This window comes from Trifolium pratense, linkage group LG2, assembly GCF_020283565.1.
Source record: "Trifolium pratense cultivar HEN17-A07 linkage group LG2, ARS_RC_1.1, whole genome shotgun sequence".
NCBI lineage: Eukaryota > Viridiplantae > Streptophyta > Magnoliopsida > Fabales > Fabaceae > Trifolium > Trifolium pratense.
The window spans coordinates 70,711,140-70,731,839 of record NC_060060.1 but is presented as its reverse complement, the minus strand read 5'-3'; the positions used below and the strand labels follow the sequence as shown (position 1 = coordinate 70,731,839).

The 20,700-nt window shown below is 34.4% G+C and overlaps 2 protein-coding genes across 2 annotated transcripts; both read left to right on the top strand.

Annotated features, from left to right (window-relative positions):
* Nucleotides 1-2,101: 2,101 nt before the first annotated feature.
* LOC123911166 (ABC transporter F family member 3) lies at nucleotides 2,102-11,204 on the top strand. Its single transcript, XM_045962534.1, has 18 exons — nucleotides 2,102-2,490; nucleotides 2,585-2,800; nucleotides 3,008-3,197; nucleotides 4,098-4,306; nucleotides 4,475-4,624; nucleotides 4,723-4,851; nucleotides 5,132-5,233; nucleotides 5,362-5,508; nucleotides 7,420-7,482; nucleotides 7,673-7,719; nucleotides 7,819-7,878; nucleotides 8,022-8,104; nucleotides 8,359-8,453; nucleotides 8,816-8,902; nucleotides 9,439-9,526; nucleotides 9,597-9,682; nucleotides 10,540-10,602; nucleotides 10,707-11,204. The coding sequence occupies exons 1-18, from the start codon at nucleotides 2,287-2,289 to the stop codon at nucleotides 10,827-10,829; spliced, it is 2,142 nt and encodes a 713-aa protein (XP_045818490.1). The 5' UTR covers nucleotides 2,102-2,286; the 3' UTR covers nucleotides 10,830-11,204.
* A 2,943-nt stretch (nucleotides 11,205-14,147) lies between these two features.
* Nucleotides 14,148-17,390, top strand: LOC123911165 (serine/threonine-protein kinase WNK8-like). The gene is made up of 7 exons (XM_045962533.1): nucleotides 14,148-14,770; nucleotides 14,965-15,002; nucleotides 15,111-15,338; nucleotides 15,428-15,648; nucleotides 15,738-15,895; nucleotides 16,025-16,427; nucleotides 16,496-17,390. The coding sequence occupies exons 1-7, from the start codon at nucleotides 14,708-14,710 to the stop codon at nucleotides 17,200-17,202; spliced, it is 1,818 nt and encodes a 605-aa protein (XP_045818489.1). The 5' UTR covers nucleotides 14,148-14,707; the 3' UTR covers nucleotides 17,203-17,390.
* The last annotated feature ends 3,310 nt before the right edge of the window (nucleotides 17,391-20,700 follow it).

The window sequence follows — 20,700 nt, the reverse complement described above, 5'->3', positions numbered from 1 at the left end:
ATTTGAAAATTGGGTCGTTACACAATGCAACACACAAGCAAGATAATTAGTACGATACAAATAATTTAAAATGTAATGCAAAACACAAACAAGGTAATTAGTATGATACAAATAATTTGAAATGATTAGTGTGATCCATTTCACTAAAAAAAGACTAAAACTTCAAAATAAACGCTAATAGAAAGATAATAATAAGATTAAAATAGTGAAAAACTTGATTATTTTTTCTGTGTCCAAATCAAATGAACAAAGTCTCTATCTATAGACAAAAAAAAATCATGAATTTTGGTAAAAAAAATTTAAAATTAATTTACAAGAAATAATTGAGTTCAAAGTATTAATGTGATAAAAATCCAGCCAGCCAATCAAAACGCCACACGTGTCAGGATCATATTTCTCTCTCCGCCCCTGAACAAAGCTAACGTGCCCTGTCTGCGCGTGTTCCGCACGCGCCAGGATGGACGAACAGGAACGCGTCGCGTGTCCATGCTTTCAACATTCAACTATGTTGAACCCTTTCAACACTTCTCTCCTCCACATCATCTTTCAACACCCCCTCCAATGATTTTCAACTTTCAACATCCATTCAACACCAACTTCAACTCTCATTGTATATGGTCTTAATCTTGTATTTATGTATGTGAATAGGTCCAATTCTTAAAACATTGCATAAATTTCAATGACACACATCTTATGAAAATGAAAATGATACTTTAAAATAAGGGAAATGCTAACGATTGTTCGCAGAGTACTATTTAAATATTTTAAATAGTAAGTTTTTATGAAATGTGTAAAGTCAACTTTTTTTTTTAACGGTAATGAGGTGTGTAAAATCAACACATTTAGAATTGAAATATTTAACTTTTTAAATAACTAAAGTGTTTTTATGAAAATGTGTAAATTTGGAATTGAAATGTTTAACTTTTTAAATAAATATATATTTTTAAAATGGAATGCTTTATAAGTGCCACGAGACCTTTAATTTGTTAGCAAAACCCTTAACAGAAGATGTCTAATTAGTTGCTAGCTACTAATAAAAAACATTATTGGAGTGACCGAATTTAAATCTTGATTCTCACTTCACTACATTGAGTACAATGCTACTAGGAAAAATAAAAAAATAAAATGGAAGATTTATCGCAAAACTTCCGCATGATTTATTTATTTATTTTTTATGAATAAACCATCTAATTGGTCTCTCTACAGTCTTGTTACCTTCCACTGAATTCGCAGGAAGCCCCAATAGCCTATCCTCTTTATAGCTTGAGGATGTATGTAAAAGTCGTTCTTGTCCGGCGTCATTTCATTCTCGTAACGGGAGTGAGTGCACCGCAAGATCAGACAAGTGACTCCCTCGCAGAGGTGGCATCTGTCTTTTAAGTTCAGTCATTTCCTAAGACGGCTCGGCTGGTATACCACCATAATTAAACTGCCTTTTATTTTTTTAATTCGGATAGGATTTATGTTGGCTTCGTCGGGAGGCTCGCGTAGTTTGTTACGTCAGCTCCAAAAGGATAAGTTGTGTTGGAATCGAGAAAGTTCCGTGTAGCTCACTCTCAAATAGATCTCCTACTCTTTTAACATATTAAAATAGTCCATGTCTATGTCAAATGTTTTTCAATTTGGTCTATCCGGTAAACCTTTTCATATTTGGTCCTTGTATATCTCAAATTATTATCCCTCCGTCAAATAAGTCATTGTCTTCATCCACTTTCTATCGATGGTGGTGGTGGTAACCTTTCTAGGAACATATACGTAAAAAAAAAAGAACATAGAGTTTTTCTATCGTAAGATTTTTTTTTAAATATTTGGATTCCCAAAAGATATAAATTCTTTTATTAAAATTTATTGATTTTTTTAAAATTTTTCTAATATATAAAGTATTATAAAATCTTAATTGTAAAAAATCTTTTGAAAAAAATCTCTCAAAGTCCATTCAAGTCATGTGTTAAAAATCTTGATCGTAAAAAAATCTTTAAAATCTCACAAAATCAATATAGTCCAACAAAATCTAATACAATTATCAAGACTTTACCAAAATTGTCTTATAAAATTTGAATCCATTACACCCCTTATAATACTATTAGATATCAGAAAAGTCAAGCAGACGGGACTAATTTGGTAGTTTACGATTTATTTTATTTTATTTTATTTTTTATTTTATCAAAGTGAGCCATTTATGTAATTAAGCTGAAATATCTTTCCCCTAAAAAAATACAAAGAAATTTAGCAGGTTACACCGCAGAGGTAGCAAGATCAGTGGTGTTGAGAGTGAGAAAGAAGAAGATGACAGAGGTGGCAAGATCAGTGGTTCATGAGGTTTTAGGAGACGGAATCATCGACGTCGATGAACCAATAGTCAGTTACATAGTCAACGTCCTCGCCGACGAGGATTTCGACTTCGGACTTGACGGCGAAGGCGCTTTCGATGCTCTCGGAGATCTCCTCGTCGCCGCCGGCTGTGTCCCTGATTTCCCCGAGTGTCGCTCCGTTCGTTCATCTTCATCTCTCTTTCCTTTTATCAATTCATCAATCAATCACTCACAGCACCGCCACTAACTCGCAATGATTCGTTTCGTTTTAGGTATGCAGCAAACTTTCCGACAAGTTTGGGAAGCACGGTTTGGTGAAGGCGAAGCCAACGGTACGAAGCCTTGCGGCGCCGTTTCGTATGAATGAGGGATTAGATGATGGTGAAGCTCCGAAGAAGAAACCTGAGCCAGTAGATGGTCCTCTCTTATCGGAACGTGATAAATTGAAGATTGAAAGGAGAAAGAGGAAAGATGAACGCCAGAGAGAGGTTCTAAATTTTAATCCATTCGGGTCAAAAAGTGTTTTTTCTTTGTTAGTATTGAATGTAGTTTTTCAAAGATTGAGTTTTGCCGTCCGAAAAGGTTTAGCGGGGCAGCTTGTTGCCCGTCTACCTTTGTTCATGTGTAATTATTTTTTATATATAATTCTAATTAGTCCTAAAAAAAGTATTGAATTGAAAGTGATTATTGAACAGGCGAAGTACCAATTGCATTTGGCGGAGATGGAAGCGGTGCGAGCAGGGATGCCTGTTGCATGTGTGAAGCATGAGGCTGGTGGTGGACACACTGTGAAGGATATTCATATGGATAATTTCACTATTTCTGTTGGTGGTCATGATCTCATTGTTGATGGTTCTGTTACGCTCTCTTTTGGAAGGCATTATGGTGAAGTTTTACTTCTTATTTATCTCTTTACTTTGTAGTGTGAACTTGGACTTGAATGGAACAATACAAAATGAGTTGCTTGCTGTGTGTGATTTGAAGCAGAGTTTTGGGGATAAAACTCATAAACTCACACAATTAGGCACTGTTGGGAGTTTGGAGGGGAGGGGAGGGGAGTAGAGGAAAAAATAGAGAATTTTTTCACATTACTTGAGGGTGTTTTTGTAGAGAATGATAAATGAATGCTTGTGATTAATATAAACTATTAGTATTACTGTAGGGATATTATGTTGAAGTAGAGTGTTAGGGATAGAACTCATTAGTGTGAACTTGAATGGAATAATGCAAAAATGAATTGCTTGCTGTTTTGTTTGTTGTGTGTGATGTTGAAGTAGAGTGTTAGGATAAAACTCATACACTCACGCACTTTAGGGTCTGTTTGGGAATTTGGAGGGGAGGAAAAAATAGAGAATGTTTTCACATTTCGAGTGTGTGTTTTTGTAGAGAATGATAAATGAATGTTTGTGATTAATATATTTTTAATTGAGAGTATTATAACAACATAGATTGAGTTCGAAAAATTTATCTAAGTCCTGCAAATCCATCCTCCAATACAACTTTTTAGTTCCCATTTTGGAAGGATAAACCTCCGCCTCAAGTTGGGGGACTATCCTTTTATGCTCCCCTTGTAAACTCCCAAACAAACCCTCATTGAATTAGAGAGAAAACGGGTGCATAATGATATTCAACTGGAGAATTTTTTTTATTCATATTACTATGTTTAGACATAAGTTCCTTTGTAGCGCTTCACTTGATTAGTTAATTTGTAACTAATCCTCACTAACTATATTAACAACAAGTCTAACCAACAAAACTAAATCAGTTTGAATTATCTCAACACAGGGCTTGTTGGTAGAAATGGGACGGGTAAAACAACTTTCCTAAGGCACATGGCCATGCATGCCATAGATGGAATTCCCAGGAATTGTCAGATTTTACACGTCGAGCAAGAAGTTGTTGGTGATGATACATCCGCCTTGCAGTGTGTTCTTAATACTGATATTGAGAGAGCTCAGCTTCTGGAGGAAGAAGCTCAACTAATAGCCAAACAGGTTCCATATGTTGTTTTTTAAAGCGTGGTGTGAGGACTTAGTATGGATGAAGTGTGGGGCTGTAATATTAGATCATTGTTTTAGATTGTGCATGAAATACATGCATATGTATGTATAACAAATTATAAGTTGTTAACAACTAACAATGTTCTTGTGGTTGTCTTATAGAGGGAAACTGAGGACAGTACCGAAAAGGGAAGTGATGCAAATGGAGTTGTTAAAGTAGATGCTATTTCACAAAGGCTTGAGCAAATATACAAGAGGCTTGAGTTAATTGATGCTGATGCTGCTGAGTCACGAGCAGCATCCATACTTGCGGTAGATTTCTTAGTGATTTGTTGTATCACAGTTTATTAAAGCTTCTTAGTCGAAGGCCTTCGCAAAATATTTATCTTACTGATCAAGGTTGTTTTCAGGGTCTGAGTTTCTCTCCTGAGATGCAGAAGAAGGCAACAAAAACATTTTCTGGAGGGTGGAGGATGCGGATAGCTCTTGCTCGTGCACTGTTTATAGAGCCTGATATGTTGCTTCTTGATGAGCCTACGGTAACTCATCATTATAAATTTCTTTCATATGTATGATTTATTCAATGTTGTCAAATAACGGCTATTGCTGCGCTATAGTACAACAAAACTTTAACAAACCGTTATTGTTTTGCAATACACAATTTAGTACTGAGTGTTGTCAAATAGTTGCTATAGCATTGTAGCGTGGTGGAATTTGAACAAACTACTATTTTCTGCGATCCACAATTGACATCACTGGATTCATTTATCCCTTAATTTACAGATTTTTGGAACATCACTCTATTTTATTTTGTTGCAGAATCATCTTGATCTTCACGCTGTCTTATGGCTTGAATCGTACTTGGTTAAATGGCCGAAAACATTTATTGTCGTTTCTCATGCTAGAGAATTTTTAAACACGGTAGGTAATATACTGGTTGTTCTTGCTTTGTTTAGGTGTTATGTCGATTAAGTGCACTGTCTAAATGGGTTCCCAACATATTCTTTTCTTAATTATTTCTTAATTATTCTTGTCAACTATATCTCCAGGTGGTTACTGATATAATTCACTTACAAAACCAAAAGCTAACTACTTATAAAGGGAATTATGATACTTTTGAAAGGACTCGGGAAGAACAGATTAAAAACCAACAAAAAGCAGTAGAGGCACATGAGCGTTCAAGAGCTCATATGCAGGTATTACTTTTTGCCGTAAAGTTATCATTTTAATATAGATATTTTTGTGTCTTTCTACCTAATTCTAAACTTTGTTTTCCCATTGTATTATATTACTAAGTAAGTATGGTCACTTCCATTTTGGTTGGAGCTTATATTCTTAGTTTTATCATAATTATTGTGTTTAGCCCATTGTATTTGACTGACTTCTCTTTAGGTTATCGTGCTACTATAGGAGCTATGGGTCAGTAATATTAGCGTACTGGCTTGCAATTTAGAACATTGTACATTAATTTGTGAATCTACACAACAAGAACCACCAAATTATCCCACTAATCGGGGTAAATTTGTCTATATTTTTATATTCACTAATTAGGCCAGTTTGTGCTCTGGCAGTAAACTAACATGGAAGACTAATTACTGCATTGATGGCATGATGTGTGGAACTTGGCTTTCAAAATGTGCTTTTTGATACTAGTTATAAATATATTTTGCAATAAACAAACACTATGATGTAGACCCCTAAACTGGTGAAATTTTCAAATTGTATTTGTATTTGATACTCATACGGCCATATCACACGCCTACATTCATTAGTTTGGCACGTCTTTTTATTTTTTTTGGATATCAGCTACCCTCAAATACTTGCCGCCGACCTCTAAATTATTACACAAGGAGTTAGGAAAGGGAGGACACCTTGAAATGGGAAGAGATAATCACATATAGATAAAAGATAAATTTCATTTTATTTATTTACAAATATAAACATACTCAAATTTGTACCAATGCAGCATTCGTAAAACAAGATTTTGATGTGCGATATACGAGTCAAGAATACTATGAACATTCTGGTTAAGGCTGAATGTGTGTCTAGACTGTCCACTTAAGGTCTTTATGTGTATTAGTGTTAGTACTTAGTATTAATGGCAAAGATGCAATCCTAGTTATGTGCATATACAATCCTAAATTTGTTTTGAAGACTGCTTCTAATTGATTCCATCATATAAACATGATATGTTACCTCAAATGTCTAGGATATTTTAACTCCTCTCTTCAAGTCACCTCAAATATCACACACGTACCACCATGTTGTTACATATCTAGTTGACTCGGTGACCTCTAAGGGACTTGGTGAAAATGATTGCAAAGTGGTCATTAGAGTTCACAAATGCTGTGGCGATCCCAGACTGAATTTTCTCTCAACCAAAATAGCAATAATTTTCAACGTGCTTAGCAAGGTAGTTAAAATCGGGATTTTACGTAAAATCGGAAAGGGGAATTATAATCGTAAATCGTACAATCGTAACATTAATCGTAAGATTATACAAAACTCATATAACTCAAATATATGCATATAAATTCATATATGTGCAGATAAAATTGCATAAGAGAAGGAAAACCTTAAATCACATTTGAATACTATGTAATATTAAACTTATTAGCATGAGAGTTTGAAGCCATTTGGAAATGAAACAGAAGAAGGACAAGGGAGAAGATTTGTTTTGAGCCAGACGCAAGCATAATCGCTAAATTGCTAGAAGATTTATGTGTGTATGTATAATCGTTGAGGCTAAAAGTAATCGCATAATCGTAAGATTTTACTATTCAAATTGGGATTCCACCTGATTCCACAAGAATAGGATTATAGGTGTAATCATAATCGCTGAGGGCAAACATAATCGTAAAATCGTAAGATTTTAGGATTAAAATCGGGATTTTAACTACCATGGTGCTTAGTTCTATAATTCTTTAATGAAATACAAGCCTTGAAGAAATATGTAATACAGCATGACATCAACTTCCCCGACTCTGCTACCATCAGAGAATTTCTAGGTTTTGCAATTTGTAGAACATGTGGTGCATGTGTATCATTATATTCAAGGTTCAATTTGACGTCTGACTCTGACATGTGATGTTTTTCTTTTCTGTCAGACCTTCATTGACAAGTTTCGCTATAATGCCAAGAGGGCATCACTTGTTCAATCTAGAATCAAGGTACTTGTTATTGCTACTTTACCTTCTCATAAATCAAAATGCCCAAAATGTTGTGTGCATGTTATATCATGCTTTCATTGTATTGTCTATTTGCTCACTCATTTGATTATTTTTCATCTTGTGTTTTAATCATTGGAGTAAATATATTTCATGTCCGTAACCTTTTTTTTTTTCTTGAAAAATGTTTCAGGCTCTGGATCGATTGGGCCATGTAGATGCAATTATTAACGATCCCGAGTATGAACTGCTATTTTTTTAATCTTTTATTGCATCAAAAGTTCGGAATGTGTTTATCTATGTTCAAGTGTTTAACTATGTTTTTATGGTGGAGTGTAGCTACAAGTTTGAATTCCCCACTCCAGATGATAGACCAGGTGCACCAATAATAAGTTTCAGGTAGAACATTTCTCTCATAATTGACTTGCTTTGTGAACGATATAGGTTTATAAATACCAATGAATACAAAAATATAATGTTTGTCATACACTAGTTCGGCCTTATCGCTTATCTCATTTGGAAATGTTTTATTGTGTGTGTAGTGATGCATCATTTGGTTATCCTGGAGGGCCCATTCTATTTAGGAATTTGAACTTTGGGATTGATCTTGACAGCCGTATTGCAAGTAAGAATGTTTTTCCTAGTCCTAAGAATGATTTTTCTCTCTTACCTTTTGGTTCAAATTTTATTAGCATTTTCTAGTATTCACTTTATGATGTCACGGTCTTGTTTCTCAACATGTGGTGGGCATGTCATTCCTAGGTTGCATCTTTCGGCAAACTAGTATTAAACCTATGCATATGGGGGATACTGTTGTTAAATTTATGACATGACCCTGCCATATTGATGTGCTTAAAATTTTATCCTCTATGTTTGCAGTGGTTGGACCAAATGGTATCGGTAAATCTACTATACTTAAGTTAATTGCCGGTGAACTACAGCCAAGTTCTGGGACTGTCTTCCGTTCTGCCAAGGTAATCAATCTATATTACAGCAGTAAAATTGTCCTACAACTTTACTGATACAAGCTACTTTTTTTTTTCACCTCCACTATCACATAGGTTTCAATGTTTTCTACTTTATTTTCTGCTTCCTTCCTACATGACTTTGCAATTAATTTTTTGAATGTGTTTATTTTCTTCTAATCCATGACAAGGTCAATAGGTGAAGTCTTAGTCTTTGTATTGTCTTTTGCCATTTATGTGTAATTTGAAATGGTGGTGCTTTATTCAAGAGCTAGAAATTAGCAGAATGGAGACTTGTTCTTTCTTGAAGATATCTTTTTATGCTTTGATATTATTTTGAATCATTGCTCACACATCATCACTGTTTACAGGTTCGTATAGCGGTGTTCAGTCAGCACCATGTTGATGGACTTGACTTATCCTCAAATCCTCTTCTGTATATGATGCGCTGCTATCCTGTGAGTTCCTGTGCTTATAGATAATTAACCATTTTTCTGAGGAGTTATCTTCAATTGAAATTTCTTGGTTGACTATAATTGGAATTTCCTTCATTATAATCACCGATAACCTTTATAGAAAAACTGTAGTTTCAAATTGTGTTTGTTGACTCAGTCATGTTGTAAACCAATGCTGTCTGAAATTGACTGCTAAGGCAGTTATGTCCGACTGGTATGACCTAGTCCTACATATCACGTTTGCATGATGTGATGCAGACTGCAATTAGAAACCTTAGAAAGAATGCAAAGATGAACTGAATACTAGTTACAATTGTGAAAATTTATGATTTTCCCCCCTCTTTTCATTGAAAAATGAACAAGTTCGTGTTTTTGTTGCATATGTTAAGATTTTTGTTTCCAAAGTGATAATTTACGTTTTCTAATGGGAGGAATAAGATCAAAACTGTGGATGTTAGGCTGTAACATTGTGTTTTTTAGAACTTCAGTAACATGTTCATGCAATTATCATTGACTTTGGTTTTTGGAATTTTCTGCAGGGAGTTCCAGAACAGAAACTTCGAGGTCACTTAGGTTCTTTTGGTGTAACTGGAAATCTTGCACTTCAACCTATGTATACTTTGTCAGGTATAGTATTTGTAGTGCATGTTGTGAGTTGTGTGTGTGTGTATACTGACTTTTCTAAATGCTTTACTAGGTGGTCAGAAAAGTAGAGTTGCCTTTGCAAAGATAACTTTTAAGAAGCCACACATAATATTGCTTGATGAACCATCCAATCATCTGGTAGGCTGTCCAGTCTCGAACACTGTTTATCACTTCTTACTGGTTGTTTGCTATCATATTTTGTTGCAGGGAAAGTATGCTGAATCTATCGAGTTTGTGTTTTTTTGCATCATGTTTATTCTTATCTCTTCTCATCTGAAAATGGTATCTGAACTCACGTTCGAGTAAATTGCAAATTGCAATCGATGTATTTATTTATCTCCTAAAATGATGAGCTCAGGTGAAAGCTACAGTGAGAAGATTGAAATCCTGATAGGTCCAGAGCATTTTGATAACTGTTCCTTTTCGGGAAAGGGGTGGGGGGATGTAAAACCAAGTCTTTTGTAAACAAATTGGGTGCAGGTAGAAAATTGAAATTCTACCTAGTTCTAGGGCCGTGGATGCAAATAGGGATGTTGACTGTGTGGCGGTGAGTAGTACTCCCAGATCCTCATCCTCCATACTACCCCTTGTCCCCGTCTCTGACACCCATGGGGAGTTTCTCTCCCTAGTTTCCATCCATGTGAAGACTCTGTAATTCATAAAAAAGTTGAAAATAATCTAAAATCCAATAAAATTAAAAAATTAATAAATCTTGCAAGGATGGAAATTGAATAGTAAAAAAATCACTTTTGTCCATTTTATATGGATGGAAATCATATTTAAACCAATAACTGGTATTATATTGCATTCATTGCGATGGTATGACAACACAGCTGATGACAGTGACACGATAAAATCCTTTCAGATAAAGTGAATTAGTCTCCTGTGGTGATCGAAGTTGATCCTTTTAGTTTGGCTGTTGCAATACATGTACAGTGTCTTGATCTAGTGATTTAAATATAAACCCAAAATTGACTGAGATCGTAATGTTGTAGGATTTGGATGCTGTTGAGGCGCTGATTCAAGGTCTTGTGCTGTTCCAAGGAGGCATTCTCATGGTACGCTGAATACTCAGTTCTGCTGACACTACATTCTTTTAATATTATTTGATCAGAATGCTCATAACAAATTTATGTCTAAATTGACCTCTACTATGTGGCAGGTGAGTCACGATGAGCATCTTATCTCTGGAAGCGTGGAGGAGCTATGGATTGTATCAGAGGGAAGAGTGGCACCATTCCATGGCAGCTTCGGAGAGTATAAGAAGATACTACACTCATCTTAGGAAAGCGAGTCTTGGAGAGTACCCTACCTTCTGTTGCTCATCTTAGCCAAGATGGGAACATCCAGTTTTGCAATTTATCAAAACTATGTATAACTAATATCATTTGAATGATTTTTTTTATTTATTTATTTTTTATCTTTTGACACGGTAGAAGTGGTTAAGGGGCTTGCCTCCCTTCCCCCCCCCCCCAAAAAAAAAGAAAGAAAAAGAGAGTAGATGTGGTTAAATAGTTTGATGAGTTATGTGGTACTGTAGTAACTTAAAGATATATTCTTTAACAGGTTGAAATGTATTAAGACTGTGTATTAATTATTAAGTATACTTTCTGTCAAAAAAAGTTAGTATATACTTAAAAAGAGATTGGATGGTGCAAGACTCTGCAAGTATTATTGGTGTCCGATAAAAATGTAAAGAAAATTCTTTTTTTTTTTTTTTTGAATAAATGAAAATTCATCTTCATCAATACCAGTAACTTCATCTTGATTTTTAGGGATCAAATTATATACACATAAATTACTCCTTTTACCTCATTCTTGCTTGTGTTTTAAACAAGTTCAACCAAAAAATCAAACTTGATACTAAAGATAAGAAATTCAAATTTGATCTCAGCAATATATATCATTATTTTGGCATATACACAAAATGACAATAGTCATTGAAATTTCTTCATATATGAATTAGTTGACTTTTGAACTCCGGTCTTTCACCTAATAATTTCAGTATTTTCTCCGATTAAACTAGAATTTGTGGACTGCTAAAATATCATTTTTCCAACACCATGTGGAACAATTAACAAATAATTAAGTCTCATGAGCATGCAATTATGAGTTTGATTTCTAGTTGGTGCATACGAAAATTCACTTATTTTCGGTCTCTTAAATGAATATTTGTACCTTAAAGGGTTAGTGCATGACTTTTGGTCGTGGCAACCAAAAACTAAATTAAAACAAAATAATAGGAGAACAATAAAAAATAGAAAAAAAATTTCCAATGAAGGGATAGTTTAGAAAAAACCTAAAAACTAAAATAAAATGCTAAGGGTATGTTTGAATTTGATTTATTTTTGAGCTTATGAAAATAGCTTATGCAAATAAATAAAGTTTTATGTTAATTCATAAGTTTTCACCAATAAAAATCAAATCTTTATATGTTTTTTCTCATAAAAATCAAAACTTACGAATTTTTTTAACACTTTTTTTTTATTGTTTAACAAGTGCACTTTATTTTATATTTTAAAGTGAATACGTGAGTGTACGAGGGTTCGATACATGTTAAGAGTCCCACATCAGTGGAGAGATGGCCTGACTAAGTGTTTATATACTAGAGGCAATCCTCACCTTACAAGCCGGTTTTGTAAGGTTGAGTTAGGCCCAATACTCATTTCTAAGATGGTATCAGAGCCTCTCCACGGCCACCTGTTATCAGGTTTCCGCTATCGGGCCACCCACCGTTTATATCCACGCACCAAGCCCAATAGTGCTGGGCGTGAGGGGGTGTGTCAAGAGTCGCACATCAGTGGAGAGATGGCCTGACTAAGTGTTTATATACTAGAGGCAATCCTCACCTTACAAGCCGATTTTGTAAGGTTGAGTTAGGCCCAATACTCATTTCTAAGAATACACGAACAAGTTGATTTTATTTTGTTATTTGTTTTACAAACAAGAGTGGATCATATTTTGACGTAGTTTATGATAAAAGAACTTAAAAATAAATGCACTTTACATTTTTGTACACATTTTTTTTATAAGAAAAATTTAGGGTGAGAGGATGATGCTCCAGTTCAAGGTAAGGAAGGTCTTACATGTCAAAGAACGCTTATAAAGATAATTACATTTACCTCCATCTAAAGACACTAGAGCTCAAATCTGAGACTCTCGAATTAAAGACCTATTATTTTACCACTAGACCAGAGTCTGTTTGGTTCGAAGTTGAAGGAGGGAAGGGGAGGTGATGGGTAATCTTTTTTTGAAAAAACAAAATTTTTTAAAATGTTCCCTCACAATTTAAAATGTTCTATGAATTTAAAATATTCTCTTTATCAATTTAAAAGGTTTTTTTTTTTAACCAATCAAATCTCTCTAATAATTGAGACTTTTTGTTTTTGTTTTTAAATTATTTTTTTCAAGAATAAAAAACTTTTTTTAAAAAAAAGATTTAATAAAAAGAAACTTTCTTGGTCAAGATTACCCCCTCACCTCACCTCATCTCCCATCCATCTACTTCGAACCAAATAGTTACATTTTAAATTTTTTTGGGTACATCGTACATTGATTTGATTAGATGCATTGTACTATAGTTCTACAAATTAATATTTTTTTTTAAAATAGTTCTACAAATTAAATTAATTCTATATTATTGTCTTTTTTTATGTGAAGTATTTATTTTTTTTAAACAATGTGTGTTAAGAGTTCCACATCGGTTGAGAGATGGTCTGACTAAGTGTTTATATACTAGAGGCAATCCTCACCTTACAAGCCGGTCTTGTAAGGATGAGTTAGACCCGATACTCATTTCTAAGATGATATCAGAGTCTCTCCACGATCCGTTGGGCCACCTGTTATCAGGTTTCCGCTATCGGGTCACTTACAGTTTATATCCACGCACCAAGCCCAATAGTGCTGGGCGTGAGGGGGTGTGTTAAGAGTCCCGCATCGGTTGAGAGATGGTCTGACTAAGTGTTTATATACTAGAGGCAATCCTCATCTTACAAGCCGGTTTTGTAATGATGAGTTAGACTCAATACTCATTTCTAAGAATATGAAGTGTTATTATGTAGTCAAAAGAAAAATGTGAAGTACTATGTGTCTAAAACAAATGTGAAGTAGTATTATTATCTTTAATTAATTAATATTATAAAAAGTATTATTTTTTTTGAAAACTTGGTATCCGGTCTTAGGACGACTAATCCAAGACCAATCCCACCGCCCATTTGTGGGGGTCTCATTTAAAGTCAAAGTTTTTTTGCTCTGTATGGACTTAGCCCACCGAAATTGACACTAGGGGATCGAACTCGAGACCTTAAGAAGAACATTTTCCTAATTTTTTTTATTATTTCAAGTTTTTTTTTTCCTCTCAAAAATAGTATTATTATCTTTTGTATTATAAAAAAAAAAGTATTACTATTATTAAGTTTGTTGCTTTGTTTTATTTTTTGAGGTTATCTTATACTAGTAACTAGTAAGTTTGTTTTTCCGTTCGTGAAAAAAAAAAAAGTTTGTTTTTCGGTCAAAAAAATGTTTGAGGTTATCATATATTGAAGTTTGTTATTCACATCACAGTCAAAATAAATCGCCGCCTATAGAATTGAATTTTCATCTATAAAAAGAAAATTAAATACAAAGTAGAGTTTATTCATTTATTTACGTACCAGCTTGTTCCCGTACCAACCGTTTTCGTAGAACAACAAATTCAGTTCTTATCACACCTAAACCCAAACAAGACTCAAACTCACCACAACTATTCATTCATTCATTCCCAATTTTCATTCAACCTTTTCACTTTCGATTATTAGGGTTAGAGTTAGAATTAGGGTTAGGGTTTTCATTCTCTAGAAGATGCAGATAAAGGAAATATGGAATTCCGTTCGTTTCAATTGTCCTTGAACATTCCAATAAAGTTACGTCGTTCCTTTCATAACCCTAATTTCATCATGCAATTTCAATCCTCCGATATGTCTTCCGTCGGATGCCGATTCCGATTCCGTTTTCGTTCGGCATTTGATCCTTATTCCGCAGCTTCCGAAGCTTTTTCTGAACACTGCCGTCTCTTTCTTTCTCTTCGTCTTCTCACTCTCTAATAACCTAAATAATCGTTCAATTCCTCCTCTTTTTTTTTTTTTGATTTTTTGGGAGGGCTTTTTCTTGTTTTTTGGTGTTGCGATGGATTGTGATTTTGATGATGTTGGTATTGTGGAGAAAGATCCAACTTTACGTTACGCACGGGTATGTTATATTTTTTTTTTTTGAATTTTAGTTCATTTTTATTGATTCTGAATTTCGGTTGATTTTTATTGATTGTGAATTTTGGTTAATTTTTATTGATTTTGAATTGAGTTCGATTTTTATTGATGTTGAATTTTGGTTGATTTATTCATGTTTATTTTTATGATTGATTTTCGTTTTTTTTTGTTTTACAGTATGATGAACTGTTAGGGAAAGGAGCATTCAAGTCTGTGTATGGTTTCCTCTTTATCAACTGCAATATTTTAATTTTTTTATGTATTTATTTATTGATTTATGGCATTTAGGTTATTTATTTGGTTCATTGATTACGTTATTATAGATATAAAGCTTTTGATGAAGTAGATGGAATCGAAGTTGCTTGGAACCGAATTTGTATAGAGGATGTTATGCAATCACCCCAAAATTTGGAGAAGTTGTATTCTGAGGTTCATCTCCTCAAGTCACTGAAACACGAAAATATCATTAAGTTCTATAGCTCTTGGGTGGATGAAAAGACCAGGACTATCAATATGATAACTGAATTGTTCACGTCTGGGAGTTTGAGGCAGTAAGATTTGTTGAATTGAGTTTGATTTGTGATTTATACTTTTGTTTTGAGTGATGGATTGTTTATGATGATCTTGCTTTGTATTGTAGGTATCGTAAGAAGCATAAGAATGTGGATATGAAGGCAATCAAGAACTGGGCGAGGCAGATTCTTCGTGGCTTGTGCTTTCTGCACAGTCACAATCCTCCTGTTATTCATAGGGATCTAAAATGTGATAACATTTTTGTTAATGGGAATAATGGACAAGTTAAGATTGGAGATCTCGGATTGGCAATTGTCATGCAGCAGCCTACTGCCCGGAGTGTTATTGGTATTATACTTGAGCTTTTATGTAGCTTACCACTTTGGTTAAACCTTTCAAATTAAATATAAATAATTTTTTAAACTTGCTTGGTTCAGGTACTCCGGAATTCATGGCCCCAGAGCTTTATGAAGAAGAATACAATGAACTTGTTGACATATATTCCTTTGGCATGTGTATCTTGGAAATGATCACCTGTGAGTACCCGTATAGTGAATGCAAAAATCCGGCACAGATATATAAGAAAGTTACCTCTGTAAGTTTTGCAGGCATTAGAGTTCATTGAATTTTTCACGTTGTTTATGTTTTCTTCCTCTATTGAAGTTGCTTATTTATTCTGAATTTATGTTGTTCTTAGCTTTTGCTCACAAGTTTTTTGCTTCAGGGTATAAAGCCTGCTTCTCTTGCTAAAGTGAATGATCCTGAAGTGAAGCAATTTATAGAGAAGTGTTTAGTTCCAGCATCTATGAGATTGCCTGCATCTGAACTGCTGAAAGACCCATTCCTCGCAACTGGAAATGCGAAGGAGATCTATCATGATCCCCTGCTGCTGCCTAATTCCCCGACTAAATCAATGAATTCACCAACTTGTGAGCCCCATCCCATGGAGATAGATTCAAACCTCAGGCATACATCACATGGCTCCTCTGTGGAAAGAATTAAAGAAACTTCTCAAGTTTCAATTCTTGATCTCATGAGGAAGACAGAGAACAATGAATTTAGGTTAAGAGGGGAGAAGAATGCTGAACGTACAATTTCACTTACACTGCGAATTGCTGATGCTAATGGTGAGTATGATTCATGTTTTTTTAAAATTTTACTTGGTGCTAATTGCTATTAATTTATGTTTTTGTAGGTGGAGCTAGGAATATCCATTTTCCATTCTATATTGATTCCGACACAACAATTTCAATTGCTGAGGAGATGGTGGAACATCTTGAGCTCAAGGATGAGGATGTAGCTGTCATTGCTGAGCTAATACACAACATGATTTTTGAGCTTGTGCCTAACTGGAAACCCTTGTGCGAGAACTTCTCATCTGGAGCAGATAATTTGTACAGTCCTTCAGAAGCTCAGAATGGTGAACAGTTAAACTGCCATTGGTCATTGGGATCAAATAACTTTGATATGAAGGCAATGTATGAGGATTTAGGTCAGTCACAGCTTGACGGGGAAGAGCAGGACAAACAAGAATCTGTTTCATCAGATATTTCAGCTGAGTATGGGATTGCAGTTGCCACTGATTCTAAAGGTGTAGAGCCTGATTGTTTTATTCTTCATGAATGTTGCAAGGGATCCCATGGCTTAAATTCCAATGTAAACAATAATCAATCAGAGAACTCAGCAGTCTCATGGTCCAGTCCATCCATAAACTTTGACATGTCAAGCAAATGCTTTCTTACTCAACAGGAAAAAGATCATTTAAACGAGCTACAGTTGGAGCTTGAAGCAATTGATATCCAGTATCAGCAAAGTTTTCGCGAGCTTGTGAAGATGAGGGAGGAAGCCATAGAAAATGTCAAAAAGAGATGGACTTCAAAGAAGTTATCAGTTATAGGATGATGACTCAGGATGGTTTTCTTATATTTTTGGTTGATTTTTTGTTAGTGGTTTCATTAAATTGATTTCTTGCTGCTTTATACTTTGCTTTGCAATTCTCTTGATGGATTTTGTTTTTGGTTGCAATTGGCCTTGTGATTTTCACATACATTATTTTATACAGATGATGACGAAGAATTTTTATTTTTACATATTTTGGTGTGAATTTTTCATGAGTTTTTGGTCCAATTCCGTTTTTATTTGTATGATCTTATCCATTGTTGCGCAATCCTCGAGTCCCTTTTGGCACAAAGAAACTCTCTTGCAGATCGCCTGGCATATCATGCTCTTAGTGTCCGTTTGACCTAGCTTTTTATGCTATTTTATAAGTTCACATTAGTGAAAATTGTAATTTTATAAGCTATTTTATCATAAAATACTTTGACAAACTTATAATAATATATAAAAATTGCATAAATTGTTTGCATAAGCTTTAAAAAAACGGGGCCTTATTTTAGATATAGGGAGCAGAATGTTTGATTGTGCTCCATCTTACATTCTTGTCTCTCTTATGTTTTGATAGTTACTTTGTTGTTTATCTCCTAATTCTTGATTATTTTCTTTGGGCTTTTTTACACTTTTTTTCTTACTAAAAATATCACCAAATCTTAGCATTGTTGCAAAATATAACTCTTTCTTTTCATTTATACCAGTGTAACAGTGTTGTCAATAGTGCCCTGATTGCGCGCTACAACAGTTTTGCAGAGTAGTTTAGTGTCCACTGCGACGCGATTTCAGTCATCCAATAATAGTAGCAAAAGTGACTGCTAATTGTAGAAAAAATTCGTACAGAAGTTGTTTTGCAGCCGCATGTGTGTTAGGGTTTGCAATACCTTGTTTGCCTTTGTTTTGTTATATTAAACTCTACTACTCTTCTCACTCTCATTCAAGTCTGAACACAACCTTTGTTCCGCCTCTTAGTAGGCAATGACACACCAAGTTCATTCTCATTCAAGTCCGAGCACAAACTTTTGCAACAACAACAGTTGTCTTTTGCATTTTCAACATTCTATGTTTTTTTGTTACCCGTTCACTTTCAACATCTGCGACATTCTGTTGGGTATATTTTGCCCGCTCTTCTGCTTTGAAGCCATCTTTTGTAGTTTTCTAATTTTGTCAAGCTCATTGTTCTTATATCTTCTAATTTCCTTTCATCTATTCTTTAATTGGTATAGATGTGATGAGTCTGTCATGGTTTCAACTTACAACACGCCAAAGGATGTTATTATGGATATTTGTGTCGCTATGAAGATAAATATGTAACTGGAAATTTTGCAATGTTGGCGTGGGTGTTATGGAATAATAGAAATAATTGTGTTTGGCATAATGCGCAAGAACAGGGACAACAACAAGGTGTTAAGGCGATATGTATGTGGAATGGATGGGACACAATTTAATGTGTGTGACAACAACATTCAGTCCAAACATGAGCAACAACATGAACGGTGGCAAAAAATCGGTATTTAGTTGGTACAACTGTACAAGTATAATGTTGGCGTGGGATTCCACAATGTGCTAGGCAAGACGAGTGCATGTAGGTGTGTTAGAGACTACATGAGGAAATTCATGATAGTTGGTACCTCTTGGATTCAAGGGAAGTGTTCAATAATTGAAGGGGAAGCAATTGCCTTGCCACATGTCACAATTATATTGGGTGACATATGATATTAAGAATTGAAAAAAACAAATCAATTTTTGAAATTGCAAGGGACTCGCACTAAACAAAAGAACGTACATGAATTAGTCACCTAAAAAAACGAAGAAAATCCCCTATTTTTATTTACTGATCCCCATTTTAAAATCACTAAATTTTGGCCCGTCCCTAAAAACTTCAATTTAATGATATTACACTTTTTTTAAGTTAAGAAATCACATTTAGATAATTCCCTATTTTTTTTACTCAAAAATAGTAACGTGATATATGTTAAATGATATAACATGCAACCTGATGATGTGAAATGATGAATACCCATAAAATTGGCTGGCTTAATTAATAAAACGGTCCCTTAAAGACATTTTTGGTTTCAGACTGGTCCCTTAAAGAAAAAAAGGCCCAAATAGGTCCCTTAAAGAAAAAAAAGTCTGAATAGGTCCCTTAAAGACATCTCCGTTAACCAGTTTGGTCCCTAAAAAGAGGTCTAAATAGGACCAAACTGATTAACGGATATGTCTTTAAGGGACCTATTCGGACCTTTTTTTCTTTAAGGGACCTATTTAGACCTTTTTTTCTTTAAGGGACCAAAATGAAACCAAAAATGTCTTTAAGGGACCATTTTATTAATTAAGCCCATAAAATTTTAAAAATTCCTAAAATTTTCAATTTTAATGAGATGTCACCATTTTTAAGTTAAAAAAAATATGAGCTACCCACTCCACCTTTTAAACTTAGATATGTTTGTGACAAATAAAATTAAAAGCCAAATCTAGTAATTAGTTTGTTTTCTCCTTTGTGAATGTTTGAACCCTATAAATCCTTTTTTTTTTTTTTTTTAATTCTTAGCTCAAATTAGTTGTGCTACTCATCCCATCTCTTTATCACAATTTTTTTAAAAATGATTTTTAAAGTATTTTATCTTTTTGTTATAACCTTTTTAATTAAGCTTCAAATGAGAAAAAATTTAAATAATTTTTCACTAAAAATTATTTTATATCTTTTTGCTACGAATTTTTTGGGTGATACAATCTCTTTTTGCAAGCCCAACATTCAGATATGTGGCAGTGACAACTTGATTCGGTTCAAGGTTACCGTGTTCATGGTGAATACTAGTTGTTGACTTCTCAGCAGCATGTCACTTTGGATGCAGCAGAAAAACTTATTTGGTACAAACATGTCCCTTGAAAGTGTCTATTTTGGCCTGGAGACTCTTGCGTGACAGATTGCCAACAAAAACAAACTTGGTAACTCAAAGCATCATCACTCCAAGCGCTCACCTTTGCGTCTCCGATTGCGGCGGTGTTGAATCAGCTGAGCACTTATTCCTCTCGTGCAATACTTTTGGTTCCCTTTGGTCGATAGTTAGATCGTGGATTGGTTTTTCGTCGACAGACTCTCCAAATCTATTAGATCGTTTACTTATTTTTCCAGCGGTCTTTGAGCACGACGTTCTTTTTTGCAACTCATTTGCCTCCTATGTGTCTGGATTGTGTGGAACGAAAGAAATCAGAAACTATTCAGAAACTCAGAGTCGCCCCTACCTCAATTGTTGAACAAGGTCAAACTCTATTATATTGGTGGTTGAAGACAACAAGCATTGATCTAGTTTCAAATTACCATAGGTGATAGTCAATCCCGTTTATATGTTTGGGCATGAAATAATTTTTCTTGTTATTACTTCGTTTCTGACGCTTTGTAATCTTTTGTAGCCTTTTCGGCATACCTTATGCTGAGGAGTTTAGTTGGTTAATATTTCATTTTTATCTGTTATAAAAAATTAAACATAATCTTGTTATATTAAAATCTAT